Here is a 25835-nt window from a genome sequence, read left to right on the forward strand (position 1 = left end):
CCTTCTCCCAAAAATAGCGAAATAGTATCGTCGGATACCACGTGATGAAGGCTGAATCAAGTGCCAACTCCTAGTGAACGAACTATAGTTTAATTAGCATAATGGTTCAAGATGGTATTGTGGTTGAAGCAAATTTTTACGATTACTAGCTGCGTGTGTCTTGTAATTAGCATTTTTCATTTATTGATCTGAAGATTAAAAACATTTGCTACCATTGGTACGATTCAATTAACAAAAAAAGAAAATCCATACAGAAAATAATCCATTTTTAATGACAGTTAAAATGCCTTCCTATACAATGAGTTGTGCATGAAAATATTTTAAAATAACACCACCAAAAATGGGGTACCTTTCCAAATCATATAATCGAAATCGGTTCAATACACCAACTAAGTCATAAAAGTCGAATTCTGAAATAAATTCAATTTTTATAAAAAATAATTGGTTGGTGTAATGTCTGATGATCCCTCAAACCAATCAATATTGGCCTGGCTGGAGTCTGGCGTACCCAGCGCCACTACGAGCTTGTATTTGCTCATCGCCATAGTCGTAAGATCCTCCCAAATCTCCTTGTGGGTCATAGCATATAGCAAATTTCTGGAAATAGTCTGTATCGACGATTTCATTTCCGCCACAGGCTCCGAATCCCAACTTGTGAATGCGTGCGAAATCCCAGCAATCTATGTACTGGTTAGCGTCGCAATCTTGTCCATATTTGCGCATGTAGCCTCGTACAGCTTCCTCTGCGCAAGTCCTGTTGTTTAAGCATGTTTCGAAATCTGCAAAGAAAGATGATGAGTGCGAAAATTAATTAAATTTTTAACAATTAATCAACAAGGACAAGAAAAGGACATAAAGTTCATGTTATTGTTTACATTTTTGAGCAAGTTTGGTTTATTTTATCACTATTGTTTCAAAACAATATTCTTTTGTTATGAGGCTAAATATCTCAAGTAAATAGTTTAAATTAGATATTTTGCAAGAAATTCGCGTAATTCTGACGGAATTAAAGTGAAAAATAACGCCTTATGCATTTCTTAAGGAAGATTCGGTTTGGCAACATTTTTCCGAACTTGGCGATAATCTTGGTATCACCAATTTGGCAACAAAATAACAGTTCTGGAAAATTCGAGTTTCGAAGCGATAGGACTAATATTTACGGAGTTAAACGAGATTTGTTTAGATTCTAGATTGTTTCTCGACTCTAGAATCATGTCGGAGGTTCTGAGGCTTATGAAAAACAAGATGGAATTATGTTCGTTTTTAACATTTCTGTATTAAAATCAAGCATAAAAATGCTACCGTTTTACACTTTTCCTTACAATGTTGCTCAATTAAACAGTAAAAAAATACATTTCATTTGTCGCAATAACGAAAGGTTATTAACGCGTTATGAACATTATAATTATTGTATTTTTCAATTCCTATATCTTTGCTCAAATTTTCAATCGTTAATAAAGTACTTTTTATTTATCCACTCACGTTTAAATACATTTTTTACAACTTGTAGTAGATGACATTTGATGTTAATACAGTTTTTACAAATATTAATTCATTAATTAAATGTAATAAATAAATTTTAGTTTCATATTTTGAGAAAAAATTATAATTATATAATAAAAAATAACTTTAAAAAAATTTTCTTTGTTGCTCTTAGTAGGAATTGTCTTTATTATTTTTTTTTTATCTTGTTAATATTAGTATTTTGACGGTGAGCTGTCATGATAGTGGATATACAACAAAGCAGAATTATTAAAAAAACAAACAAGTGAATTACATAGAATCTTACCATGAGCCCTTCCTTTGTCTCCTGGTCTACCCCCATCATGCCAGTAAGCCCAAGAAACAACATAAGGCCCGCAGAAATAACTACTGCCAGCTGTATGGCACTTGAGAGTTTCATCACAGTTGCTGCTGGCCTGGAAAACAATATTTATTCTTTACATTTCCGCATAAGAGAGAATTCACCTAATTTTGATTTTTCAAAAAGAATATGCTTTCGCTTTCCCAAAAATATTTTAACAAATGACCCTATAAAAGCGTAATGTGGAATTTAGCTTATTATTGTCCGGATAAACCAGAATTTGGAAATTTAATACTGAGAATTTACCTAGCAATTATATTTAACTTACCAATTATAGAAAATAACGTTAGTTTTCAATAGCTTTTATCTTTGATTGATTTCTTTACGTCATTTTAAGTTCATCAATGCCTTTGTGGGTCTTATTTGAAAGTCATATTTGGTGGCCTAATTTGCAGCGAAGATTGCGTGCCTGAAATGCCCTATTACTTGTCGTAAATAAAAAGATATAATGTAGCTATAGCTCTGTGGATTATAATTATGTTATTGAATAAAAAGACAAGATGTTAAAATTATTTAAGTGTAAAAAAAATTGTATGCCATTGCACAAAAGTATCAAATCGATGTTCTCGATCCATAATATTGATACCAACCGAAATTATCAAGAAGGGGGCACGTGTTCAGGCATGCAATTTAGCCAAAGAGGATAGCCAAACGATGACTAAGGATACTAGAACTTTAAATTCGTTACATTTATTTTTATTATTAAATAAGACTTTTTAAAGGCAAAATATTTGACTCAAACAAAATATTTTACTAAAAGTAAAACATGATTTTTAAACAAGTTTATGTATATATATAATTTTGAATGATATAATATGGAGGATAAATTATGAAAAAATGAGCATACATCAGAAGTTGTAATATTATTTCTTATTGAGTTTTTCTATTAAAAAATAGAAAAACTAAATTCAACAATAAAGAAATTTGCTTCCACGAAAATAGTCCTTAACTTTATTTTATTACTGTTATTTTTTGTTTTCCATTTCACGAAAAAACCTTGTCTCAGTTTATTTTATTCATTTTCAGCGTATGCAAGAAGCGATTCAGAACTATGCCGCACGAGACCTGTAAAATTTGTTAAGCTTACAGCCTAATTTTAAGACTAATGCAGATCAATCGAAGAAAGTTCTTTATTGATTAGCGTGTTAAAAACTGCGTTCTGTCAGGATTCCGTCAAAAAAAAAAAAAAAAATTTCAATCATTTAGGGTTTCGAAGAAATTTGGAACCGCTACACTCGATCTCTCAAATGTCCATAATTTTGCTCCCCTCCACTTTGATGTTGGAAACCAATGATCTAAATCAGTGGTTACCAATTGTAGGCCCGCAAAGCCTTTTTTTGTGGCCCGCGAACCAAAATATATTAGTAGTCATTTTTTTGCGGACAATTTTCGTAGAAAATCGATATAGGTTTTAAATACTTTTAAGTTTTATATCTTAAAACTTGATATCTGTTGCACATTAATTGTTTAATACGTAGGTGCACATTAAAGTTATTGTATCCAGAATTTTTCAATATGCAATTAAATTTTTTTTAAAAATCTACTTCCTATTTTAATTTGTAATTCAATACTTTTGTCTTGCGCAACTTGATAAAAATCTGACAGAAATATTTAATGTTTCTTCAAACATAAAAGAGACCTATATAAAATTTTGATAAAGTTGCGGCCCCCCCCATTTGACTAGTGTTTTTAATTGCGGCCCCGGCCTCATGTAAGTTGGAAACCCCTGATCTAAATGGTAGAAAAAAGTTTTTCAAATAAACAGCAAAAAAAAAAAAAAAAAAAAAAAAAAATCCGCGAAAAAAAAAAGGTCGATTATTTAGGGTTCCGAAATAAATTGGGAACCGCTACTCTCGATATCTCACGTGTCCACAATTTTGCTCCCCTCCACTGGGGACTATGGTGTTGGAAACATATACTCTAAATCAGGGGTTTCCGACATACATGAGGCCGAGGGCCGCAACTTCATCAAAATTTCATATAGGACTCTTTTATGTTTGAAGGAACATTAAATATTACTGTCAGATTTTTATTAAGTTGTGCAAAACAAAAGTATTGAATTTCAAATTAAAATAAGAAGTAGATTTTTAAAAATATTTAATTGCATATTGAAAAATTCTGACTACAATAACTTTAATTGTGCACCTATGTATGAAACAATTAATGCGTAGCAGATATCAAATTGTTAAGATACAAAATTTAAAAGTATTTAAAACCCCTATAGATTTTTACGAAAATTGTCCCCAAAAAAATGACAACTAATATATTTTAGTTCACGGGCCACAAAAAAGGCTTCCCGGATGCGGCCCTCGGACCGCCAGTTGGTAACCACTGCTCTAAAAAGTAGAACAACGCTTTTCAAATAACCAGCAAAAAATAAGTAAAATGAAAACGATTAGCAAAATAAAGATAAAACAATGATTTTTTTTTATTTGTTGAAAGCCAGTTTCATCATAGTTTTGGCGTTGTGCCTGAACTATAAATTAAAAGATTTCTTTAAACTGAGAAATTCACCGAACAAGACGATAAAACAAAATATAAAAGAATGATTCCAGAAACAAGCATTTTGTTGAAGGTCGATACAAGAAGCAGGGTTTCCGCTACGGTAGCTTTTTTCGCAAAATGCGAAAAGACCCCTCAAAAATGCTAAAATTCAACAAAGCATTTTCGCATTTTTGCTAAAGGATTTTACTAAATTCCATTAAAAAAAAGCTTCCGCGAAAAACCATGACGCTAAGGGTTGTTAAAAAATATAACTACTTTTTTGTTTTTAGCAACCACTGCCATCATGAATGATATCATGTTCAACATTAATAAATTAAGCCTCATATTTCAAAAATCTAATTTAAATTTTGAATATGTTCAATCAAGTGTGAAGGCTTGTATTTCAAGTTTAGAAGAAATAAAAAATGGCACCGGCACTCATTATATGAGTTTTTTAGATGATGTGCCTAAGAAGGAAAGTCAAAAATTTGAGTTTCAGGGCCATATAATTTTAGATGGACTGAAACAGAGGGAAAGATTCCGTAATTTGATGCACAATTTTTTAAACTGTATCATTGAAAATATTACTGATAGATTGAGAGATTTGGATAAAATCGAAATGTTCAATATATTTATACCTAGCAGGATGCCCCATAGTTCGGAAGAATTACAGCATTATGGTGTAAAGGAAATCCGTTGCATTTTCAATTTGTTTTCGGAATCTCCCAGAAAAGATTTTCAGTTTACAGAAACTGAATTACTTTGTGAATGGGGATTATTTAAACACATCTTAATGCAACGATGTAAAAACATGTCATTTAATGAATTACTTTTATTTTTATATACCAATGATGTGTCTGAACAGTACCCATTAATAACTTCTGTTATAGAGTATTGTGTAACAATACCAATGCACACTGTTGACTGTGAAAGGGGCTTTAGCTGCCTTAACTTGATTAAAACTAATATTCGAAACAGGTGGTTAATCAACCATGTAAACAATTTGTTAATGATTAATATTGAGGGCCCTGAAAGTGCATTTAACTTTCAAGAAGCATTTGTAAAATGGGCAAACATGAAAGAAAGGAAGATTGTTAATTATAAACCAAAATGTTTTGATAAATAATAAATGTGTTTTTTTTTTGTTATAGGTATTCTTTTTGATATTCTTGTACATTAAGCTATTCTTTGTCAGATAACTTACAGTACTTGTTTGATATAAAGTAATTTTATAAGCCTAATGGCATTTTAGCATTTTGCTAAAACTTTTTTTCAGATTTTAGCTTTTTTGCTAATGAATTTTTAGACTCAGCTTAAACCCTGACAAGAAGGAAGTTGAAAGCTAAAAATTGACATGATTACTCATATAAAGTGAAACATTGAGTGAGTGACTCACTTGGCAAATGCAATCGAGACACCGGTGATCCATTTCAGGTATCTTTTTAGACGGTGGTTGTTGCTGGGCTAGGAAAAAAGAACAAAATCAACATAAAAAAAGAAGCCGACATTTAAAAAAAGAAAAAATCATGTTCCATTAAAACCTCAATGATAATAAAAGGTTATTGCGTGCCATTAATTGATTTATTGGTTGAACTTAGTGGTCAAGACGAAAAAAAAAAAACTCTTTTCCTTTTCTCTTTGTTATGCATTATTTATTATTTTTCTTTGTAAATAAATGACTAATGGCTATATTAAGTTTTCTTTTCTTCTTGATTTGCGATGCTTGATTTTTTGTTTGAATGCGCAAAGTTATAATATCCGGGGGAAAAATATTGATAATATCGAAACGATCAGTTCCAATACTATTTATTTTATTTTACAACCGTTGTTGAACAGTCGATCTAATTTTGGGTTTACGACTACTACTATTCGTCTCCGTAGCATTGTAATTTTGAACCAATCCAGAAGACAAGGAAAATCCTGGATCAGCAATCCCAGGGGTATGATTTCTTATGGGAACATGGAGGACTTTGTGACTCCACAGATTTAACGTTCATCAGTCACCATTTACTACACAGAGAGTCTTCGGGCGGCAGGGATCGAATCGACGACCCCTTGGACATGGGCCCAGTGTCCTACCAACCAGGCTATCCCGGCCGGCCCCAAATTTCAATCATATCGAAAAAAGTAACGATATTTAATATTATCGTTATAAATTTAAATTTTCGGGTAAGCTAATTGTTAATAATACATAGTCAGGGCCCGCCCTAAGCATTCGCCAACTGCGATTAAATCTCATATTTGGCGAATAAAATTGTGCTTTCGCGAAAATATTGGCGAATTTTTCCAGTGGAAAGAAATTAAAATTACATCAAAATGAATTTTTCTAAACAAATCAGTATTTTCTATTCAATTCTCGGTATTTAATCAGTATTTACATTAATTCTCGGTTCATGCACCGCATGGCGAATTAAAATTGGGTTTAAATATTATAAGCCTGAAAAGCAAACTACCGTAAAATAATTTTCCATGGTAAAAAAAAAATAATCATAAAAAATTGTTAAGATTTGCATTTGGCGAAGACTTTCGAAAATTGTCGAATAATTTTAATATTTGGCTAATTTACTGGATAATAATTTGAAGTCCTTAACGGGCCCTGATAGTAATACATCATTTATGATTTGTCTTTTAGAAGTCCCATTTGCAAGTTTCGGTAATTATAGCACTAGTAACCACTACAGTTGGCAAAAGCACTAGTTAAAAATAATCATTTATTAAAGAAGTTGAATTTAGTTTATTATGATTCAGATAAACCAGAATTTAGAGATTTAATTATAAGTAGAATTCAGGTAGCCATCAGCTATATTTAACTTATTTACGAGGGAAAAGCAAAATAAAAGCACAAATTTTTAATAGCTGCAATCTTTATTTTCCAAACGTTGTATCAAAATCTTCGTGGGTCACAACTGGTCTTTCTCAACAGCTTTAGGGGCAGGACGAGTTTGATAAGCCAGAAAGATGTTTGTAAATTAAAACAATAAATATACGTATATGAAATACATTTATTACTATGTATAAAAATCTAATTATGGTGTCGCAATTTTCCATATTGTTCGTGCATTTTCATTGGCCGGAAAATCACGTGGTAGGATCCAGTTTTTCCTCATTAAATCCATATTGTTTTGGTTGCCATTATAAAATCATAAAGGTAATGCTTTTCTATAAATATTTTTGTATCCCTAATTTAAAGTTATTTTCCTATACTGCTATTTTTACTTTTTTAATTCAAGAGCTTAAATTTAAGAGAATTGTTTTCTTTTTTTACTTTAATTTTTCATTAGTAATTCCGTGCTACATTTTAAGATAAAGTTATTTAGAAATGTGGTCTAATCATATTAACCGTTTTACAATTATTATTTTTGTGTTAATAACATTAATATACTGCCATAAATTACAGTTAAGGAGTTTTGTTACTTAACGATAAGCTATCTTCACGCACAATTGAGATGCAAGCAAAGAATGGAATTTAATATATTCACCCATTTGGGAAGCGAAAATATTAAATCATGGTTTTGAACTTACCAAGTTTGCTTGAACAATGTAATGTTATAACAATATAAATGTTATTTTAAATCATGATTACGTAGGAAAATTACTTCTGTTCACCAATAGATCTAAATATTTATAATACTAATAGATAATAATATTTGGACGGGGGATGTTAAGGCACAAGCAAACAGAATTCCTTTTAGTACATATATGTTAAAGGAATAATTTTTACTTTGCTTTTCTGCCAAGAAACAACAACGATTGCAAAGCAATCATTGTAGATTTTAATTATATTTTTTATAACCGTCGTTGAACAGCTGACCCACCCAATTTTGGGGTTTAATACTGATAATGTTCAACTCCTTAGCCTTGTAATTTTGAACCCAATCCAGAAGGCAAGGGAACTTCTGGATCAAGTATCGGAAGAAATTTGCCTTCTTGGAGGACTTCTTGATTTAACTAACCCGCATATGCGTTACATGGAGAGGAAGACCACGAGAACCTCTCACGGTTACCCTGACGGCAAGGGTACTCTAATCCATGATCAGTCTACCACTGAGGATATTTCACGTCAGCACTGTGGTCGGTGCAAGCCGGATGCGGATTCGTATCGACCGCCATCGCTGGGTTCGAACCCGATTCACCTCATTGGAAGGCACCGCACTATCCCCTGAGCCATCGCGGCTCAATCATTGGAGTTGGTGAGCTGCAGCGAACAGGGGGCTTAGCTCCCTAGTATGCATTAAAAATTGGAATGTCTTCATATTACATTATTTTTAAAGACCGCCGTCCCATTCTCGCTTCGCTCAACAACTGCCATAATTGATTTACAATTAATTTTGTTTCTGCATAATAAACAGATAGTTGCATCAAATTAAAAATGACTCAAAAATTCCAATTTTTTTTAAAATTTCTATTCATTTATTTATTTAGAAATGCAGAACAGATCTTCAGAACTAGATTATTATTCGATTGGGAAAAAATTGAAATGAATTACTTTGCTTGATTAAGTATATTAGGAAGTTCGCCAAGTACTTGAATTTTAAAATTCTTATTTAGTTTTTGATTGCTTACTGAAAGTAAAATTTCTTTACCGAAGAGATTATTTCGCATTGATGCAATAAATTAATTCTTAATATTGCTATATAATTTTAAAAATGGTTGTTTTGAAAAGGTTGCAAACGTTGACTGAACACAATTTTGATAAAAAATTTATTGTAAGGTAAATAATATTTATCAAATAGCAAATAGAACTTATTTATCTTTTAATAATTGTTAAACGGTAACTAAATATCTTTATCATAAAAAGTTGCATCATAAGATAATATCTATTATTATATTATATAAGATATCAATATAAGTATTATATAGATATCTTATAATATAACAATAGATATCTTACTTATGGATAGCTTATACTTATACTATATAAATATAAGCTAACTATTACTTTATAATAAAATGAAGGGATAAAATAATAATGTACTTATAGTTTAAACCATAATTTAAAAATAATCAAAATTAATTATAGAAATAGATATTTGGAAGGAATGATTAAATAAATATTGGTGAAAAATATTGTTAAACAAGATATAAATGAGTAATTTACAGGGAAATACTGTTATAATTTTTACTAACTTTATACTGATGGAAGTTGAACATCTATGAATATATTTTGTTTGTCGAGAGTTATCTTTTGTTATATATTATATATGTTTCGTTATATGCTATTTATTTGTTATATATGTTTTGTTTCATGTTATTTTTCATTTGTTGTTCATATAATATATTATTTTTTGTCCATTGAGAATGCATAAAATGATAAAATAACAATTGTTTTTTTATGATATAAATAAATAAAAAGCTTAATTTTATTAGTGATGCATACATTATACACAACTTTAATTAAATGTTTTTTTAATAGTAATCTTTAATGATAGAGGGAGCAAACGTAAAACTTGCGTTAGTTAATTGCTTTGCAATTATTTTTTTCCCTTCATAATAAACAGACAGTTATTTCAAAATTAAAAATTACTTAAAATTTTGCCAAAATATTTTATTGCAGAGCGCAAAAAATAAAACGAATCACCCTGAATAACGTTTGATCTAATGATTGGATCTTCACGTTCTAGAACTCATTCCTAATGATTTAAGGAGGTAGCCTCGAATCTGTAAATTAAATGCCCATTTTTCATTTAAAAAAAATCGTATTTTAAAAAATTTAATTTCTTAAGAACTATTTAACCAATTTTGCATTTTGCCTTATAAAATTACATTCTTTAAAACGATGGAAAAAATTGCATAATTTATATTTCAAAATTTTTTCGACTATTATTAAATTAAAAAGTAATAGATATTAAGTAAAAGTTATATTTTTTGCATGGAAATTATCCCTGGATACAAGAATTTTCTAATTGCTTATAATAAATATTTCATTCGCTTAAAAAATTCTCGAGATAAGACAAAATACGCAAAAAATAAAATTAACATTAAGGGGTCCAAACTTTCGACGGCTCTCCTGACCGAACTATTAGGATCATATTTCCCAGAGTATGGCTACCACCTACATTTTGGGTGTCAGAAATCCGATTCCGTCGAGAGAAAAAAAAATTTATGTTTATTCAGCGCAAGTACGTTTTTGTGTCTCATTTCGTAACTTAATATATCGTTTGCACTAATTAATTAGTATATTCGAGGTCATTCCTTCGAGCCAATAAGATTGAGTTCTGGAGCGTGAAGATTCGATCACATGCAGGGTAGACCGTTTTTATAATTGTGTTTACAATCATACAGTCTAAATATTCATCGTTCCTTTTTAAAATTTTATTTCATGAAGTTTTTCTTACCAATTATATTTTTATATTTATTATTATAGTAAAAATGGCAAATTAAACGAAAGTAATGAAAAATCGTTGCTATTTAGTTAAATTCATTGCTTGTATTTATTAAATTATTTCTTATTAATTTAATTTATTTCTATATTTTTTTCTCTTTTTGATCGGTAAAGTGGAAAAATCAAAAGATCTATAGCAGAATATCCCCCCCTCCCCCTAGATTTGCTGAAAAATTAAATTTTTTCGAATAAAACTATGTTTATTCTAGTTAATATATTATACTTATTAATTACAGTATTCTCTCGTTATATCAAAAACCTTGTTATGTCAAAAAAATATTTTTCCTCTTGGTATTATGTTATACATCTAATATTAATTTGAATTCCTATGTCGAAGAGTTTCTTCTCAAAACTTTGTTATGTCAAATTTTTTTCGAAATAAAAATTTAATTTTTTTGAAAAAATCACAATGTAGAATTGTTGCACACTAATTCTTTTCTATTTAATACATAATTATTTTTGTCTTACTTTTAAAAATAAAATTATCATTGTTGTATTTAGTCAACTATCATTACATACATATTTAATAGTAGTTATTAATATGTTTGAAGACTCATCTTGTAGAGTGATATTTTAAAATATATTTTTCTACTTTTTAGAACATATTTAGTTCTAAACTTGTTATCTCGAAAACTCGATATCTCGAAATTTTTTTAGCGTCCCATCAACTTTGAGATATCGAGAGGATATTCTAGTATATTTCTTCGCGTTAATATTTAGAATAAACAAGCAAATTAACTCATAAATGAGTCTACATTTAAAAAAGAAAGAATTTCCCCCCATTTATGGTGGAGTGTTCCATTTGCAAATAGAAACACCCCACCCCCTGAATAAAAATTCCAATTGAGACCCTGCCTAGGGATTATTTTTACATTAATTATTTGAAAGTATAAAACAATTTTTAATCTATTTTCACATGCAATAACAATTTCCATTTTAAAATTTGTGTTTAAAAATGTGTTTCTTACCCAATGCAAGGCCAGCAAAAACGATGAGGAACAGATATTGATACATGTTCAATTGAATCGGAAGTAATGTTTAAAAACTATCGTCTGCAAAGATGTGCGAGGGCAGATTATAAGAAAAGGGAGGTTGAAAAACCGGTCTTTTTTACATTTCACTAACAAAAAACAACAAAAAATAGCTCCGGGGGCTAGATTTTCAAGAGCAGTGATCTTCAAAACCTGCTCTCCGTTTTCACCAAAAGAATCTACAAATGGAATAATATCCAAAATTCTATCAGAAAACGATTTCCTTTACTATTCGAAGAGCAACTTCCTTAAGCGGAAAAATAAAGCAATAAATAAATAAAAGGAAAAAAGGGTTTCCCATAAAGTTTCTGTTTTAAGTCAAAAGTAGTAAATAGGATGTTACACGCAATATCAGCTTTTAAATGTTTCGAATATTCCAAGGAAGAAAACAAATCCAGAACTATTTGTACACATTTATTTTTAGCAATATTGTTTCATACGAAATGAAAATTGTTATTTGTGTTTTTATAATAGAAATATCAATAATAGATGACTTTTCTATGGATAATTAGTTATGTGGGTTTTCAAAAACGTATTTTTTCCAATTCATTACCTTTTTTTTATTCTACAAATATGAAATGATGATATTTATGAAAAGTGGTCTGATAAATTTTTTTTTTCTGTAGTTCTTTTTGGAATTGTGTAAGTTTTTTAAAATGATATTTTGACATTTTGTAGAAAAAAACAAGGCAAATTTATAAAACGTTTTGTAGAAATCTGCCTGAAGGTTTGCGTTATCTGAATATTGTTATCATGGGCAAAATTTCATAAAATATTGCTCAACTCGACAAAAAATTCGAGGTTTGTGTGATAAGGTGGGGATGAAAAACACTTTTTACTTTTTCGTGTTATCTTTACAGGAATGCACTCATGATTTCAAAAAATGTTTTTTTTTTTTCCCCTATTTTTTTAAGGTAGGACATATATAAAAAATGCTAAAACGGACCTTTTTGATGTACCTTTCTGATAAATTACTCATGGTATGGTTTTGAAATTTTTTGGGGATATTTGAGATTATATGTTGTGATAATGTTTAAACGTTGACAGGAATACTTTTTGAGTTATAAAAGATTTTTGATAAAACTTTTTAAAAAATTAAAAGTTCATAATTTTTGAAAAAAAAAAAATGTCTGCTAAAGATATCTATTAAAAGTTATCACAGTGTAAACATGCATAAGAAAATGTTCTGCGAAAAGTTTAAGCAATAACTTGTTTAGATGCTGAGAAAAGATACATAAAAAAAGTTCGGATTTAGGATATTATTACTATATGCCCTACCTACTACCGTTAAATTTTCTATACTCTAGCTAAACCTTGCGAGATTCCGTAAGATTTCGCTAATTTAATTTCATAATATTCCTTTCGGTTCTTTCTTTCTTTTTCTTTTTTTAAATAATAAAATGGATCATTTTTTATGAATGTTTGCAAAATTCGCTCTTGGTTCTGCAAAATATTCTTTGTATTGCTAAAATAACGTTTGGTGCACTCACTGCAATTTTTTATAACTTTCACAAATTTAAATATTTTTTTTGCACTTTGTGAATTTTTTAATGTTATAAAAGTGCTGCGTTACATAAATTAAAAGAATTATTTTATTCAGTTTTATTTTTTTTAAGGAAAACATTTAATTTATGAAGTTTTATAAAATAATGAGTATATGTAAACATCACTAAGAGCAATTTTAGTAAAAACAGGTTTTTTTTTTTTTTTATCTAAAGTTTTAAAACAGTTTTTTTTAAATTTAAAGTTTTAAAATAGTTTTTTTTTTAAAACAGTTCTTTTTTGCACGTAAAGTTCGTAAATATTATATCCAACATGATTGAACTGTCCTAAAGTAATTTAAATAAATAAATATTTTTCAACCTACTATTAAGATATGCAAAATCAAATAAAAATTTACTTTTTTCTCTCGTGGATGTAATTTTCAAAGAAAAAATTATTTTTTAAAGAAAAAAATTATTTTTAAGGAAAAAAAAATTTTTTTTAAAAAAAATATATACTTTTTTAAAGAAAAAAATATTTTTTGAAGGAAAATCTTGATTTAAAAAAAAAAGAAAAATACGGAACATTGTTTTTATATTTGGCAATCCATCTTTATTCTTATTCATTCGTGAGGTAGCTCGAATATGTGATTATTCATAAAATAAGATGAAACTGGTTTTAAATTTCTGTAAATATTTGCATTTTCTTCAGTTTTTCTTTGGTGGCGGGGGTGGAGGTGGTGGTGTAGCCATGCAAGTTGCGAAGTTTTTGTAGAAATCTGTCTGGAGGACTGCGTTGTCTGAACACTGTCCAAATCCCATCTTGTGAATACGGGAAAAATCCCAGCAGTCGATGACCCCGTTGTTGTCACAATCTCGTCCATACCTCTTCATGTAACCACGCACGGCCTGTTGAGCGCAAGCCTTGTTAGTCAAGCAGTGTTCGAAATCTGTGAAAAATAAAACTTGCTTTACACGACGAAGACAAAATCAAACAATGCTATACTTTCTAATATGGTTTTTATGCCATTACATATGCTGTTTTCTATCTATCAAAATCAGCGAATAAATTATCTTACAAGTAAATATGTAAAATCAGAATGTTGATGATATATATATATGCATTAAAGCTTGTATTTATAATTTTTTATAAAGATTGTATATAAAATAAGCATGTAATTAATGACAAAAATAAAATGCCAATGGTTAACTCTTAAAGTTAAATAAGATTTTGTTAATTTTTATTTGCAATCTTCAAAAACAACAAAAATGTTTTGCATTATCAAATATTTTGAAATTAAAGAACTACCCACTATCCAAAAATAAATTTTTGCATCTTGAAAAACTATTCAAGGTTAACACTTGTTATTAGGCAGATATTTAAAATAGAAATATCCAATGTAAAATTTACACTAAGTTGTAAAAAAAAAAAAAAAAAATAACGACGTTGTAAAAAAAAAAAAAAAACTAATTCTCACGCAAAATGCTCTTATAATAAAGAGTTTCAAATTTAAGCTTCATTTAAAAAATTTTAAAAATCCAAAAGTGCAAAAAAAGCATATATCCTAACCCTATAAACAACGATTGCGGCAGTGTTACAAATTACAGGTTTATAAACTTTAATATTTATTTATGAACTGATACGTCAATGTATAATTTTACTGATTTGTTGATTACCTACCTTTCCCTCTCACTGATTCATTTACTTCCTGATTCATCAAATACTAATACGTTGATTCACTGAATCAGCAAATCACTTAATTTGTTTTCCTTTATTCACTAGCTATATCAAGTAATATTTGCCATCGTAACGATTTCCTAGCGAATCTGTTTTAATTTGCTCTTGAAATTAAAAATAGATTATTTTTAAGATAACTACGAGTAAAACTAATTAGACTAATACGTAAAAGAATCTAGTTTAAAGTACTTAGCGAAATTATAAATAAATGCTTCTCGTTATTAAATGATTTCGTAAAAAGTTAAAGATTTTATCGGTTAATAAAAATATTTTAAATGAATCGTTCCATGTGAGTTGAACCCCCTTATCCTCACATAAAATGTCCGTAAGTCCCTCATGACATGAGGTAAAAAACATGGTGTCCAACCTTAGACCAGCATAACTTCGAAACAATTGCAGTTTAAATTCGGATTACGTTAAGTAGCGAAAACAAATATCCTTTTACTACAAAGATGTTATTATTTTTGATCGAAAGTTACTAATTATAACACTGTGTAACGTTACAAAATATCCGTGCTCATAAGATTAAAATATGTGCTTCTTGAAGAATTTTCATTCAGAAGTTTGTAGAAATGTACGATTACGCTTTCGTACTTATGACAGCTCACACGTTTGATATTTCAATCCTTTGTTGCTAACGCAAAAAAGAAATGAGAGCTTTCATTCTCACTGTGTGAAAGTATATTGACTTTATTCTGAAGCGTATTTCGTGTTCTCAACAGTAGGCGGCAGTACTTGCAGAAAATGTTTCAATTTCCTGTAGAAGATTCGCCTGCGTTGATTTCTAATATTTGTTTACATTATATTTATACTTAATTTTTGATATAATTATTTGCTTCCGATGGCGAAAAATTCGCTTGTAAGTGGCTACGTTTGATCTGCTTTTGGGTGCACTATTCCACTAATTTTCTTTACTGAAATTAAGATCTCATTTAAATTCCCAAAAGACTCATCATGGGAGGAAATAATAAATTAAATTATCCCAAGAGAATACAAACAAACCAGGTACGTCAAAAAAAGAAATAATCACGTTCTGCTATCAAGTTAGAGGAGGACAGCAACAACTTGCGGTAGTTTTATTTTATTTTTATTTATTTCTTTCTTTTTTGGAGATTGGTAGGTTGGCAAATTATTTACGTCGCACTAGAGCTGCACAATGGGTTATTGGCTTTGGTCAATTTCGATCCTCTGTAGATCTCAATTTTGATCCTCTGTAGAAGGGATGGCCCAATTGCTTTGGAAGCCAGGCGACCTGCGTGCGAAGTCCCTGAGGATGTTCTCCAGATCTCAATTTCGATCCTCTGTAGAAGGGATGGCCCAATTGCTTTGGAAGCCAGGCGACCTGCGTGCGAAGTCGAGCACTTCAAGGTAAAACAGTTTAACGAAGACCGATACTGCACACCCTCGGTACCTACGCAGGCTAATCAAAGAGGTCACCCACCCGCTTACTGACCACAGGCAGTGATGCTTGACTTCGGTGTCCTACTGGGAGCCGTATCTTTACGATCAGTCCATTGCGAAACTTTTAAAGATATCTGGTAAATATGCGGTCAATAATTATATCTGGAATTGAGTTGCAACAAATATTCCACTTTTGTGTATGTACCTTGAGGACCTCCTTTGTCACCTGGTCGTCCTCCATCATGCCAGTAAGCCCATGTTATGGCATAAGGTCCACAGAAGTATCCACCTCCTGCAGCGTGGCATCTCAGGGTTTCGTCACAGTTACTTGTCGCCTAAAAATGTAATTTACATTACAAAACTACATTATTCAGGTTTTTGAAGTACAGAAAGAATGTTGTTCAGTGAGAGAAAAAAGAGGAACACCCTGAATAATTTTTGATCTAATAACCGGATCTTTACCGATTAAGATTCAATCTTAATGGGTCAAGGAGCTAACCTTAAATATAGTAATTAATTAGTGACATTTCAGGTTTTCGTCACAGTTACTTGTGATCTAAAAATGTAATTTACATAACAAAATTATTCGCTTCAGGTTTTTGAAGTACAGAAAGAATGTTGTTCAGTGAAAGAAAAAAAGAGGAACACCCTGAATAACTTTTGATCTAATAACCGGATCTTTACCGATTAAGATTCAATCTTAATGGTTCAAGGAGCTAACCTTAAATATAGTAATTAATTAGTGACATTTCAGGTTTTCGTCACAGTTACTTGTGATCTAAAAATGTAATCTACATAACAAAATTATACGCTTCAGGTTTTTGAAGTACAGAAAGAATGTTGTTCAGTGAGAGAAAAAAAGAGGAACACCCTGAATAACTTTTGATCTATTAATCGGATCTCCACGAATTGAGACTCAATCTTAATGGTTCATGGGGCAAATCTTAAATATGCTAATTGATTAGTGCAGACGGAATTTCAAATTACTTAATCAGACAACAAAAATGTACTTTATCTGAATAAACATACCCTTTTTCGACAGATTGAATTTAAAACTTATGACTTTTTTAAAATTTGATTAGTCAGAAACTATTCTACCTATTTCATTCAAATTTCGTCTATTGGCACTCTTCCCGGCTGTTTTTATTACTTTCTTTAATGTGATGTAGCAATTTGGATACCTTACAATTAAAAATTTATTCCGTCTATTATTAAATGAATGATAAAATGCTGAAGAAAAAAAAATGGCTTTCAAAAATTAACTTTTGCAGGTAATGCCTTCTCAAGAAGTTTTTTTCCAAGCTATTATTCTATATGCTAGTGTTACCCAGTTTTCTTTCTTTTGTCTGTAGTGCCAGAAAATCTTTTTCTAAGCGTAGTTTAATGAAATTAATGATATCTGATAACTTATATTCTGATTCCTTGTATATAGTGCCAGTAAATCTTTTTCTAAGCGTAGTTTAATGAAATTAATGATATCTGATAACTTATATTCTGACTCTCTGTCTATAGTGCCAATAAATCTTTTTCTAAGCGTAAATTCATGACATTAATGATATCTGATAACTTATATGAGTGATATTGTCGTGATAATTTTTCGAATAAACTTTTCAAGACCTTTTCTCAAAGTTAGGCGTTATTGTGCTAATTTCATTGCATTGAAATTGAACATCCTTTTATAAAAAGCTTACAAATATTTAGTATAAAATAATACTGTTTTAATTATTTGAAATCTTTTATAAATAATGTATATATATAAAATTTTTGAATTGATAACAAAATTATTTTGTTTCTTGACTGATTCTTGCGTCACACGTCCTAAAAATTCAGGGGCTGGCTGCTAAACAGAAAAGAGTCATACTCACTTTGCAAATACATTCTAAGCATTGTTGATCCATCTCAGGGACATTTACTGTGATAAAAAGAAATAATACACAGATTAAAATTTTTATATTGAAATCGGAAAGAGATATTTTTATTGCACAACATAAGTAATTCCCTTTGATGCAGATAGGACACATGTGTCCTTTTTGCATATTTTATTTCTGACGATCTAATTACAAGCAAAAATATATTTTGGCATTTTTAAAGTAAAAAAAGCAGTCTAATAGTTACTTAAAAATAGCTGTTTATCTGATTTCTATTTGTACTAAAATATAAAATACATAAACAGAGTAGTTAGAGAAAAGCTTAGTTTTCATTCATATTCAAAAATGTACCTACAAGTTGATTTTGAAAATTAAAGAAATTTCAGTGATAATAAATGTTTCTATTAGATCTAAATAACTGCAAATAAGTGCAAGTTTGAAACATTTTTGTTAGAAAAGGAGCAGAAGATATTAGATTAGAAAGATTTTATTCTGAACGCAAAAAAAAAAATAAAAGAAAAAATCATCGGTAGCCATAATTATTTCCAAGCCATAAATTATTAAAATGCTAAATATCACATTTTTCACTTGTTTTGACCTAAATTAATATCATTAAAAAAGATATTTTGTAAATTAATATGATTAAAAAAGATAAATTAATATGATTAAAAAAGATATTTTGTAAATATAAGTAAATAAATTGATGAAAATGAACTACTCTTCGGTATTGCTGGAACAATTCTTGTTAAATATTTTAATTAAATTTTTCTTTAAAAAATCTTCCGAATGTTTTTTTTATTAACTATTTTTATGAGTCTTTCATTTCTGTTAACTTCACTTAAAATAACTTTTTTTTACTTCAATAAACTGAAATTTATGACTATGATAAAATTATTTTATTGATTTTCAATGCAGTAATTTTTTTTGCACACTTGAAAAACTGTTTTCTACCAGCTATTTTCCGTTGAATGTGTATTATGTGTAGAATTACGTTTTTTTAAAATCTATTTTAAATACTGTTAATGTTTTTGTTATTCTTAAAGTTGTCAATAGATGGCAGCTCTATGTCTGCATAGAAAACTTTCATCTTATGCTAATGCAAAATATGATTTTCAATATAAAATATTTTTATTAAAAAGAATAGCTCTGACAAATAACTATGTTTAAGGGCTATGCGTGCGAAACACACTTGCCTACGGTTCTACAAATAATTTTTCTGGCCCCAAAGTAATTTTGTTTAAAATTTAATTTTAACTTAATTCATTTAAAAAAATTTCCATTACAATAACTTTCCGTGAACCACTATTTTGAAACCAATCGTTTTTATTATCGTTTTAAATCCATACTGGGCAGTGGCATTTGACCTTAAAAAACAATAGTGTAGGGTATACCGGGTAGTGGCATTGAATATATAAAAAAAATATCAGTGTAGAGTATACTGGGCAGTTGCACTTAACTAGACCTACTACAGTGTTTCACAAACTTATGACTTTTGTGTACCCCTTCTAAATTTTTCGTAACGCTGTGTACCACTAATAAAAAATGAATGTATTTTTTTTTAAAATATGCTTATTTTTATTTTTTGGCATAAAGTTTTGTTAATAATTTTATTTGCATCAGTGAGAGGAATGATATTGTTTTGGCTGTAATAACAGTTCATCATAATTCGGGTTCTCTTGTGGTAAATTTTAGTCTGAGATGCGATTCCGCGTACAATAATCTATTTCTTTTTTTTTTTCCGAATTAATGTCCACGAAAGCTGAAAAAGCGACTTCACATAAATATGAAGTTGGAAGAGGCAAAATATATTTCACAACTTTTTCGGTTAAAACTGGATACATATTTTGCATTTGCAGCCAGAATGATGTTAAAGTACACTCCTCGTGTTTATTTTTCAAGAAGGATGAAAATTATATTTTATAAAAATAATCAAAGTAAGTAGAATTTATTAAGAACTTTTACTGTAAAAAAATTGCACAAAAGTTGAAAATCACAACTGGCTGTTGACACTACTATTTTTGCATAGCTGGTATAAATATTTTAAATAACAATCATATCCGAGCTTACCATTTCTATATTCTCAATAGAATATAAATAAAAAAAAAACTTTATAATAGAGAACTTATTAGCTGAATTATTAACTAAAACCCACTCATAATTATTGCAATTTATATTTGTTGTAACATTATTGATATAAAAACAAATATTTACGTGAACTTTTGGAAATATGATATTAATAACAGAATTTAAAATGACTAATGTAGATTGCTACTAAAATTTGTTGTTGTGCAAAAAACGTAGAGTTAGCGATGCGAATCTGCGGAATTAATTTCTGAAGTGTCTCATATAGCTTTAAAAAGAGACGCAGTCAGAGCCCGAGGCGGGCCCTGGGAAAAACATTTTTAGGGCTCTTTAAATATTCTCTCCCAGCGAAGTCTCCTCATTTTGTTCTTTTCTCTTTAATGATTGATATATGCTATATTATTTACTTTTTTACTATTTGTTTTTCGAATTTATATCTGAGATGGCACAACTTTGCTTTTTTCTATCATTGTTTTAGACTTCGTTTTCGAATTTATTCTGCGGTTTTCAAATTTCATTCATGTTTTATTAGGTACAGGTTTCTTAGAAGTAGAGGTATCGTATTTTCAGTTTAAGGGCATCTTAAATAATCATCTAAAAATGGTTATTTTTGTCTTTGATTTCCATGATTTTGATTACTGAACATAGCTTTCGTTTGTGGGGGCCCCTGGAAATATAGAGATCACTAAATTCTAGAAGTTTACCACGGTCCCATGTTATCATCTATAATTCTATATGATTCTATATGATTCAAAGAAAAAATACAGTTTTCAAAAACAAAAATTAAAAAATAAATCCGAATTTTTATAATCATTAAAAAATACTTTTTGAATATCACATACTAATATATTTCTTTCGTATTTTTTTCATATAACAAGGCTCTTTAGAATCCTCACTTTCCCCGCCCTTACGTCGAATAATTGATTTATATTAAATACTGGATTACTATGTAATGGGTAAATATACTATATATATTACGAATAGCATTACTTACAATTGTGTATGGGAGGTAAAACAGCAAGAAACCCTGCAATAACTAAGAAAAGAATCATTTTTGGAGGAGATTGTGGTTCGTCGTTTGGTAGAAAATGGCGAAAACACAGAACAATAGCTCGAGGAAGATTTTTAAATAAGTTTAATCAGATTTTCAGCCGTTGAGTGTGAGAATTAAAACAAATGGAGATGTTAATCAATTTTGATACATTTTCTAGAAAAAAATCTGTGCAGCTGTGTTTTTTTGAATAGTAAAAAACAAAAAAAGTTCTACGTATTATAAAGTGAGAAAAAAAATAGAATATTGGAAATTTTAATTCAATTTTTAAAAACAATTTTGACTTGGTAATCATTATCAGATATCTGTTTATAATTATGTTTATTTTTTCCTGTTTCTTGTTTTATTTTCGTATTGAAGAAATATAAAGCAATCGGTTGTGTAAATACTTATTTAAATATTTATTTCAAAAAATTTAATGCCATCGATTGGGGAAAAATAAAATTATTAATTTTTGCACTGAGTTAAATGCAAGTTAAATTGGTATTTTTAGGATATCTGAACGTTAAAATTAAACTTACCACGCTTAACTGAGATTATTTTGATTTTTTAATTCAGTAATATTCTTCTTTTGGTGGCAACAGTAGTTAATAACTCTAATTTACACAAGACTGAACACGCGATAAGTTCGATTTCTCCTACATTTCTATAATTTTCACTGGCTGCTACGAATATTACATCGTTTTTAGATGTTTTTATTTTATTTTGAAGGTTATCGTTTAATTTAAAGCACAGCTGAATTCGAATTTCTCATTTTCAGGAAAATCTATGTTATTGTTAAAGTGCATACATGTTATTCTACAGATTATCTATCTAAAGTGCAAATTAATTAGGGCTATAGTACTAAAAAATTGTTTCATTTTATTATTGCTTAGATAATCTACAGTCTACACATTACCCACTAGGCATTTGTAAATAAGATCTTTGTTGGATTAAGAGCAACGTTTCTGTACACTTAATCACTTTAGAAACCATGATACAAAGAGTTTCATGGTGTAAAATATTATTACAATGGGATACCAGCAAGTGACGTAGTGGGGGTATCTCGATCCTGATTGGTTGTTGAAACGTGGTATTTGTTTACGTTAGCAACTGTTATTTCTATTCCATTTCGAGTAAGCCAAGTCTGTCAAATGTCAATTCTTTTAAGTGACACATTCTAAATTCTTTCACAAAGATTATTTCTCAAAGATTTCAATTTCTTCACTATATCTTTACACATAGACTTAACACTGTGAAGTCATCTGAAACATAAACTAATTATGCATCGAAGTTGCCAGGTACACAAAAACAATAAAACACGTAAACAAATAATAAATCTAAGTTAAGTAAAAAAAGTGGACGAGAAATAAGTTGATGTGCGAAACGGCTCTGAATTTAATTAATTTATCGTTAATTAACATTTTAACTTATGTAGAGGAACTTAGCTCAACTTTAATACGCCATTTTACTGATAAATTTGATTAGCTGGTTCTGACGTTATAGGTCACGTGTGTGGGTATGTGAGGTCTTCTTGAAGCGCAAGTACCCATTTATGGAAATGAACATAAAGTCGATTATTTATTTTTCAATTTCTAAAGAATTACATCAATACAATAAACAAATTTGTTGATAGAATGAGCGAAACAAAATTTGACAATACAGAGACCGTAAATGCTCACATTAATTAAGTAAAACTCTGGGTTCCGCACTTTAGCAGATCACCCTATAGTTAATCGGCAGATTAGGTAGGTAAAATGCGTACTAATTGCTTTAGAGCTACTAAATAATAAAATTTAGCATTGAAATGTTACATAAATTAGAAATTTTTATGGTTTTATTAACTACAGATTTTCATTATTTGTTTTAATAAACAACAAATTTCTAAAACTTCAAAGATCCAAAAATTTCTAAATTTTTTCTCTATATCCTTAAACGAGAGAGATGAACAATTTTTTTGTGTCACTATTATTAAATGCACTTTTTATAAGAATTTTTTTATAAAATTTTGCTTTGTTCTCTAATTACAGAATTGTCGCTAGGGGTCACATGTTTAGCAAAATTATTTTATTATTACCTTGCTTTATAAAACAATCTACTTAAAAGATTTGTAAAAATTAGTGAGTTATTATTTTTCTTTTCAATCATTCACTATTTTTCATTAAATAAACATTTATTTTTTATCCTTCGGTTTCCACGATGATGAGGCTTGCTATAAAACTTATCTACTGGCGTGCATAGATATTTGGATGCCCAACTCCTCGAAGAGATAGTTTGATATCTTTAAGTTCTTGGCTCAAGAGCCGAAAAAGGCTCCTACACTAGGTCGGCGCCGTGGTGGCTCATGGGATAAAGAGTTCGCCTTCCGATGAGATGAACTGGGTTCGAATCCCAGTGATGGCAGGTGAAAACGAATTCCTCACCCGTCTCGCACCTATCACAGTGCTGACGAAAAATATCCTCAGTGGTAGACGGATCTAGGGTTAGAGTCCCCTTGCCACCACGCTAACCGGGGAACGTTTTCGTGGTTTACCTCTCTATGTAACGCAAATGCTGGTTAGTTCCTTCAAAAAGTCCTCCACGAACGCAAATCTCCCCCAATACTTGATCCAGGAGTTCCCTTGTCTTCTGGATTATGGTCAAAATTACAAGGCTACGGTGATATACATCAGTAGTCGTAAACCCAAAGAAATTGGGTCGGCCGTTCAACGTTGACTATAAAACACTTGGTCTATATTAAAAATATGATTTAAATTTAATGAAGAAATGTCTTTGAGATAGTCAATAAGATTTCTGTGTGGTGTTTCATGAAGTAAAGTAGATACATGAGGAAAATCACAATTAAAATAACGTCTCTTAATTTTTGAATTAGATTACTGGGTCAAGATGTGCTCTATGGTTAATGGTTCTATGCAACTGGAATATAAACAGGCGCTGATTCGTTCAGTAAAAGCTGTTTTCATATGTTAAATCGTGTAGGTCTGATGCGTAACCTGTCAATAAAAACTTTTTCTATTAATGTCAATTCGAGCCAAGGTGGCTCAGGTGATACTAATGTTCAGGTGATCGCCTTCAAATAAGTTGAACCGGGTTCGAATCCCAGCGACGACTGGCTGATACGAATTCCGCATCCGCCTTGAACCGACCACAGTGCTGACGTAAAAGATCCTCAGTGGTAGACGGATCATGGGTCAGAGATCTTTGCCGTCAGGCAAACCATAGGAGGTTATCGTGGTTCTGCACCCATGGAATTATCAAGCTATTATCACCATGTAACGCAAATGCTGGTTGGTTCCATCAAAAAGACCTCTACGAAGGCAAAATTGCTCCCAATGGACAATTGCAGCATCTCTTAAATTTTCCAAATTATAGTCATTACTTCTTAAGATTGATTTCCTGATTACGAAAATATAATTTTTAACTCTGACAAATAAATATTTATTTAATTATTAATATTTTAATTTGAGCGAAAACGCCCTCACTCGAAAACGACCGCTGATTGGTGTGACGTCATTAGAGCCTTACTCCTCACGACCTTCCCGTTGTTATTATGTATTTTCTTTCTTGCGGTTTTAACTAGCTCTTCTTTAACTTATTTTTTCCAAATTTTCCCGCGTGTATTTAAATGCGTATTTAGCAGCAAATATTTTGAAATCTATTGCATATATAGAATCAAAATGGAAGAGGGGTTTCAAAAAGCTCAAACGGACAATTTGCCGCAAGTTACTGAAGAGATGATTATGGATTTTTTTCGAACGAACCAAGATTTCATTTCGCCTGAAATCAAAGGCATAAAGGCTCAAAGGTATAAATTTGTTTATTTATAAACTGTAGCTGTAAATAAGGGCGTCGGCAAGGAGGTGCACTTACACTACCCTGGATTTTCTTTAAGCAATTAAAAATAAATAGAAAAGCAATTTAGTTATAAAATTTTATGTAAAAAATTGATTAATCAAACAAGAATTGCAATCATACAGAATAGTTTTAATCTTTTTTTTTGTGGGGATGGTAGTTTGTTAAAGGGTTGCACCCCCCTATATTTTATTCTACCGGCGCCCCTGGCTGTAAATAATTTTGTGTGTGAAAATGGAACGGCGATTTGTTATAACACATATAGGTACACGTTAAAATATAGCAAGGATTTAAGTATACTAAAAACATCTTTCCACTTTCATAAAAGTATAAAACTAAACGCTATTCTTACACACTAAATTATTATTACTCACAAAAACAAATAATTATACTTACTCACAAAATTATTATTATAAACGTTATACTTACTCTTTTATTAAAATTATTTTATTAAAAATTAATTTTAATAAAATGTATTATTTTATTAAAAATTAATTTGAATTAAAGTTATTATTTTATTAAAGACCAATTATAAACAACTTTGTAATAATTACAATCAATTTTATTAAAATTAATTTAGTTAAAAATTAATTGAAGTCAATTTTATTAAAAATAATTTATA

General features: G+C 29.8%; 3 protein-coding genes across 3 annotated transcripts in view; 1 reads left to right on the plus strand and 2 right to left on the minus strand.

Annotated features, from left to right (window-relative positions):
• Nucleotides 1-25835, plus strand: part of LOC107456259 (dual oxidase maturation factor 2) — a 296093-nt gene that overhangs the window by 3682 nt on the left and 266576 nt on the right. The window lies entirely within an intron of this gene.
• On the minus strand, nucleotides 250-11944 carry LOC107456260 (lysozyme 2). The gene is made up of 4 exons (XM_043041964.3): nucleotides 11699-11944; nucleotides 5745-5812; nucleotides 1790-1919; nucleotides 250-779 (listed from the first exon to the last, which is right to left on the minus strand). The coding sequence occupies exons 1-4, from the start codon at nucleotides 11742-11744 to the stop codon at nucleotides 478-480; spliced, it is 546 nt and encodes a 181-aa protein (XP_042897898.2). The 5' UTR covers nucleotides 11745-11944; the 3' UTR covers nucleotides 250-477.
• On the minus strand, nucleotides 13833-21488 carry LOC139425112 (lysozyme). Its single transcript, XM_071178296.2, has 4 exons — nucleotides 21326-21488; nucleotides 18247-18293; nucleotides 16587-16716; nucleotides 13833-14192 (listed from the first exon to the last, which is right to left on the minus strand). Exons 1-4 carry the CDS (start codon nucleotides 21381-21383, stop codon nucleotides 13951-13953), a joined length of 477 nt encoding a protein of 158 aa, XP_071034397.2. The 5' UTR covers nucleotides 21384-21488; the 3' UTR covers nucleotides 13833-13950.

Source organism: Parasteatoda tepidariorum, chromosome 6, assembly GCF_982258835.1.
Source record: "Parasteatoda tepidariorum strain Cologne lab strain chromosome 6, Ptep-v5.0, whole genome shotgun sequence".
Taxonomy (NCBI): Eukaryota; Metazoa; Arthropoda; class Arachnida; order Araneae; family Theridiidae; genus Parasteatoda; species Parasteatoda tepidariorum.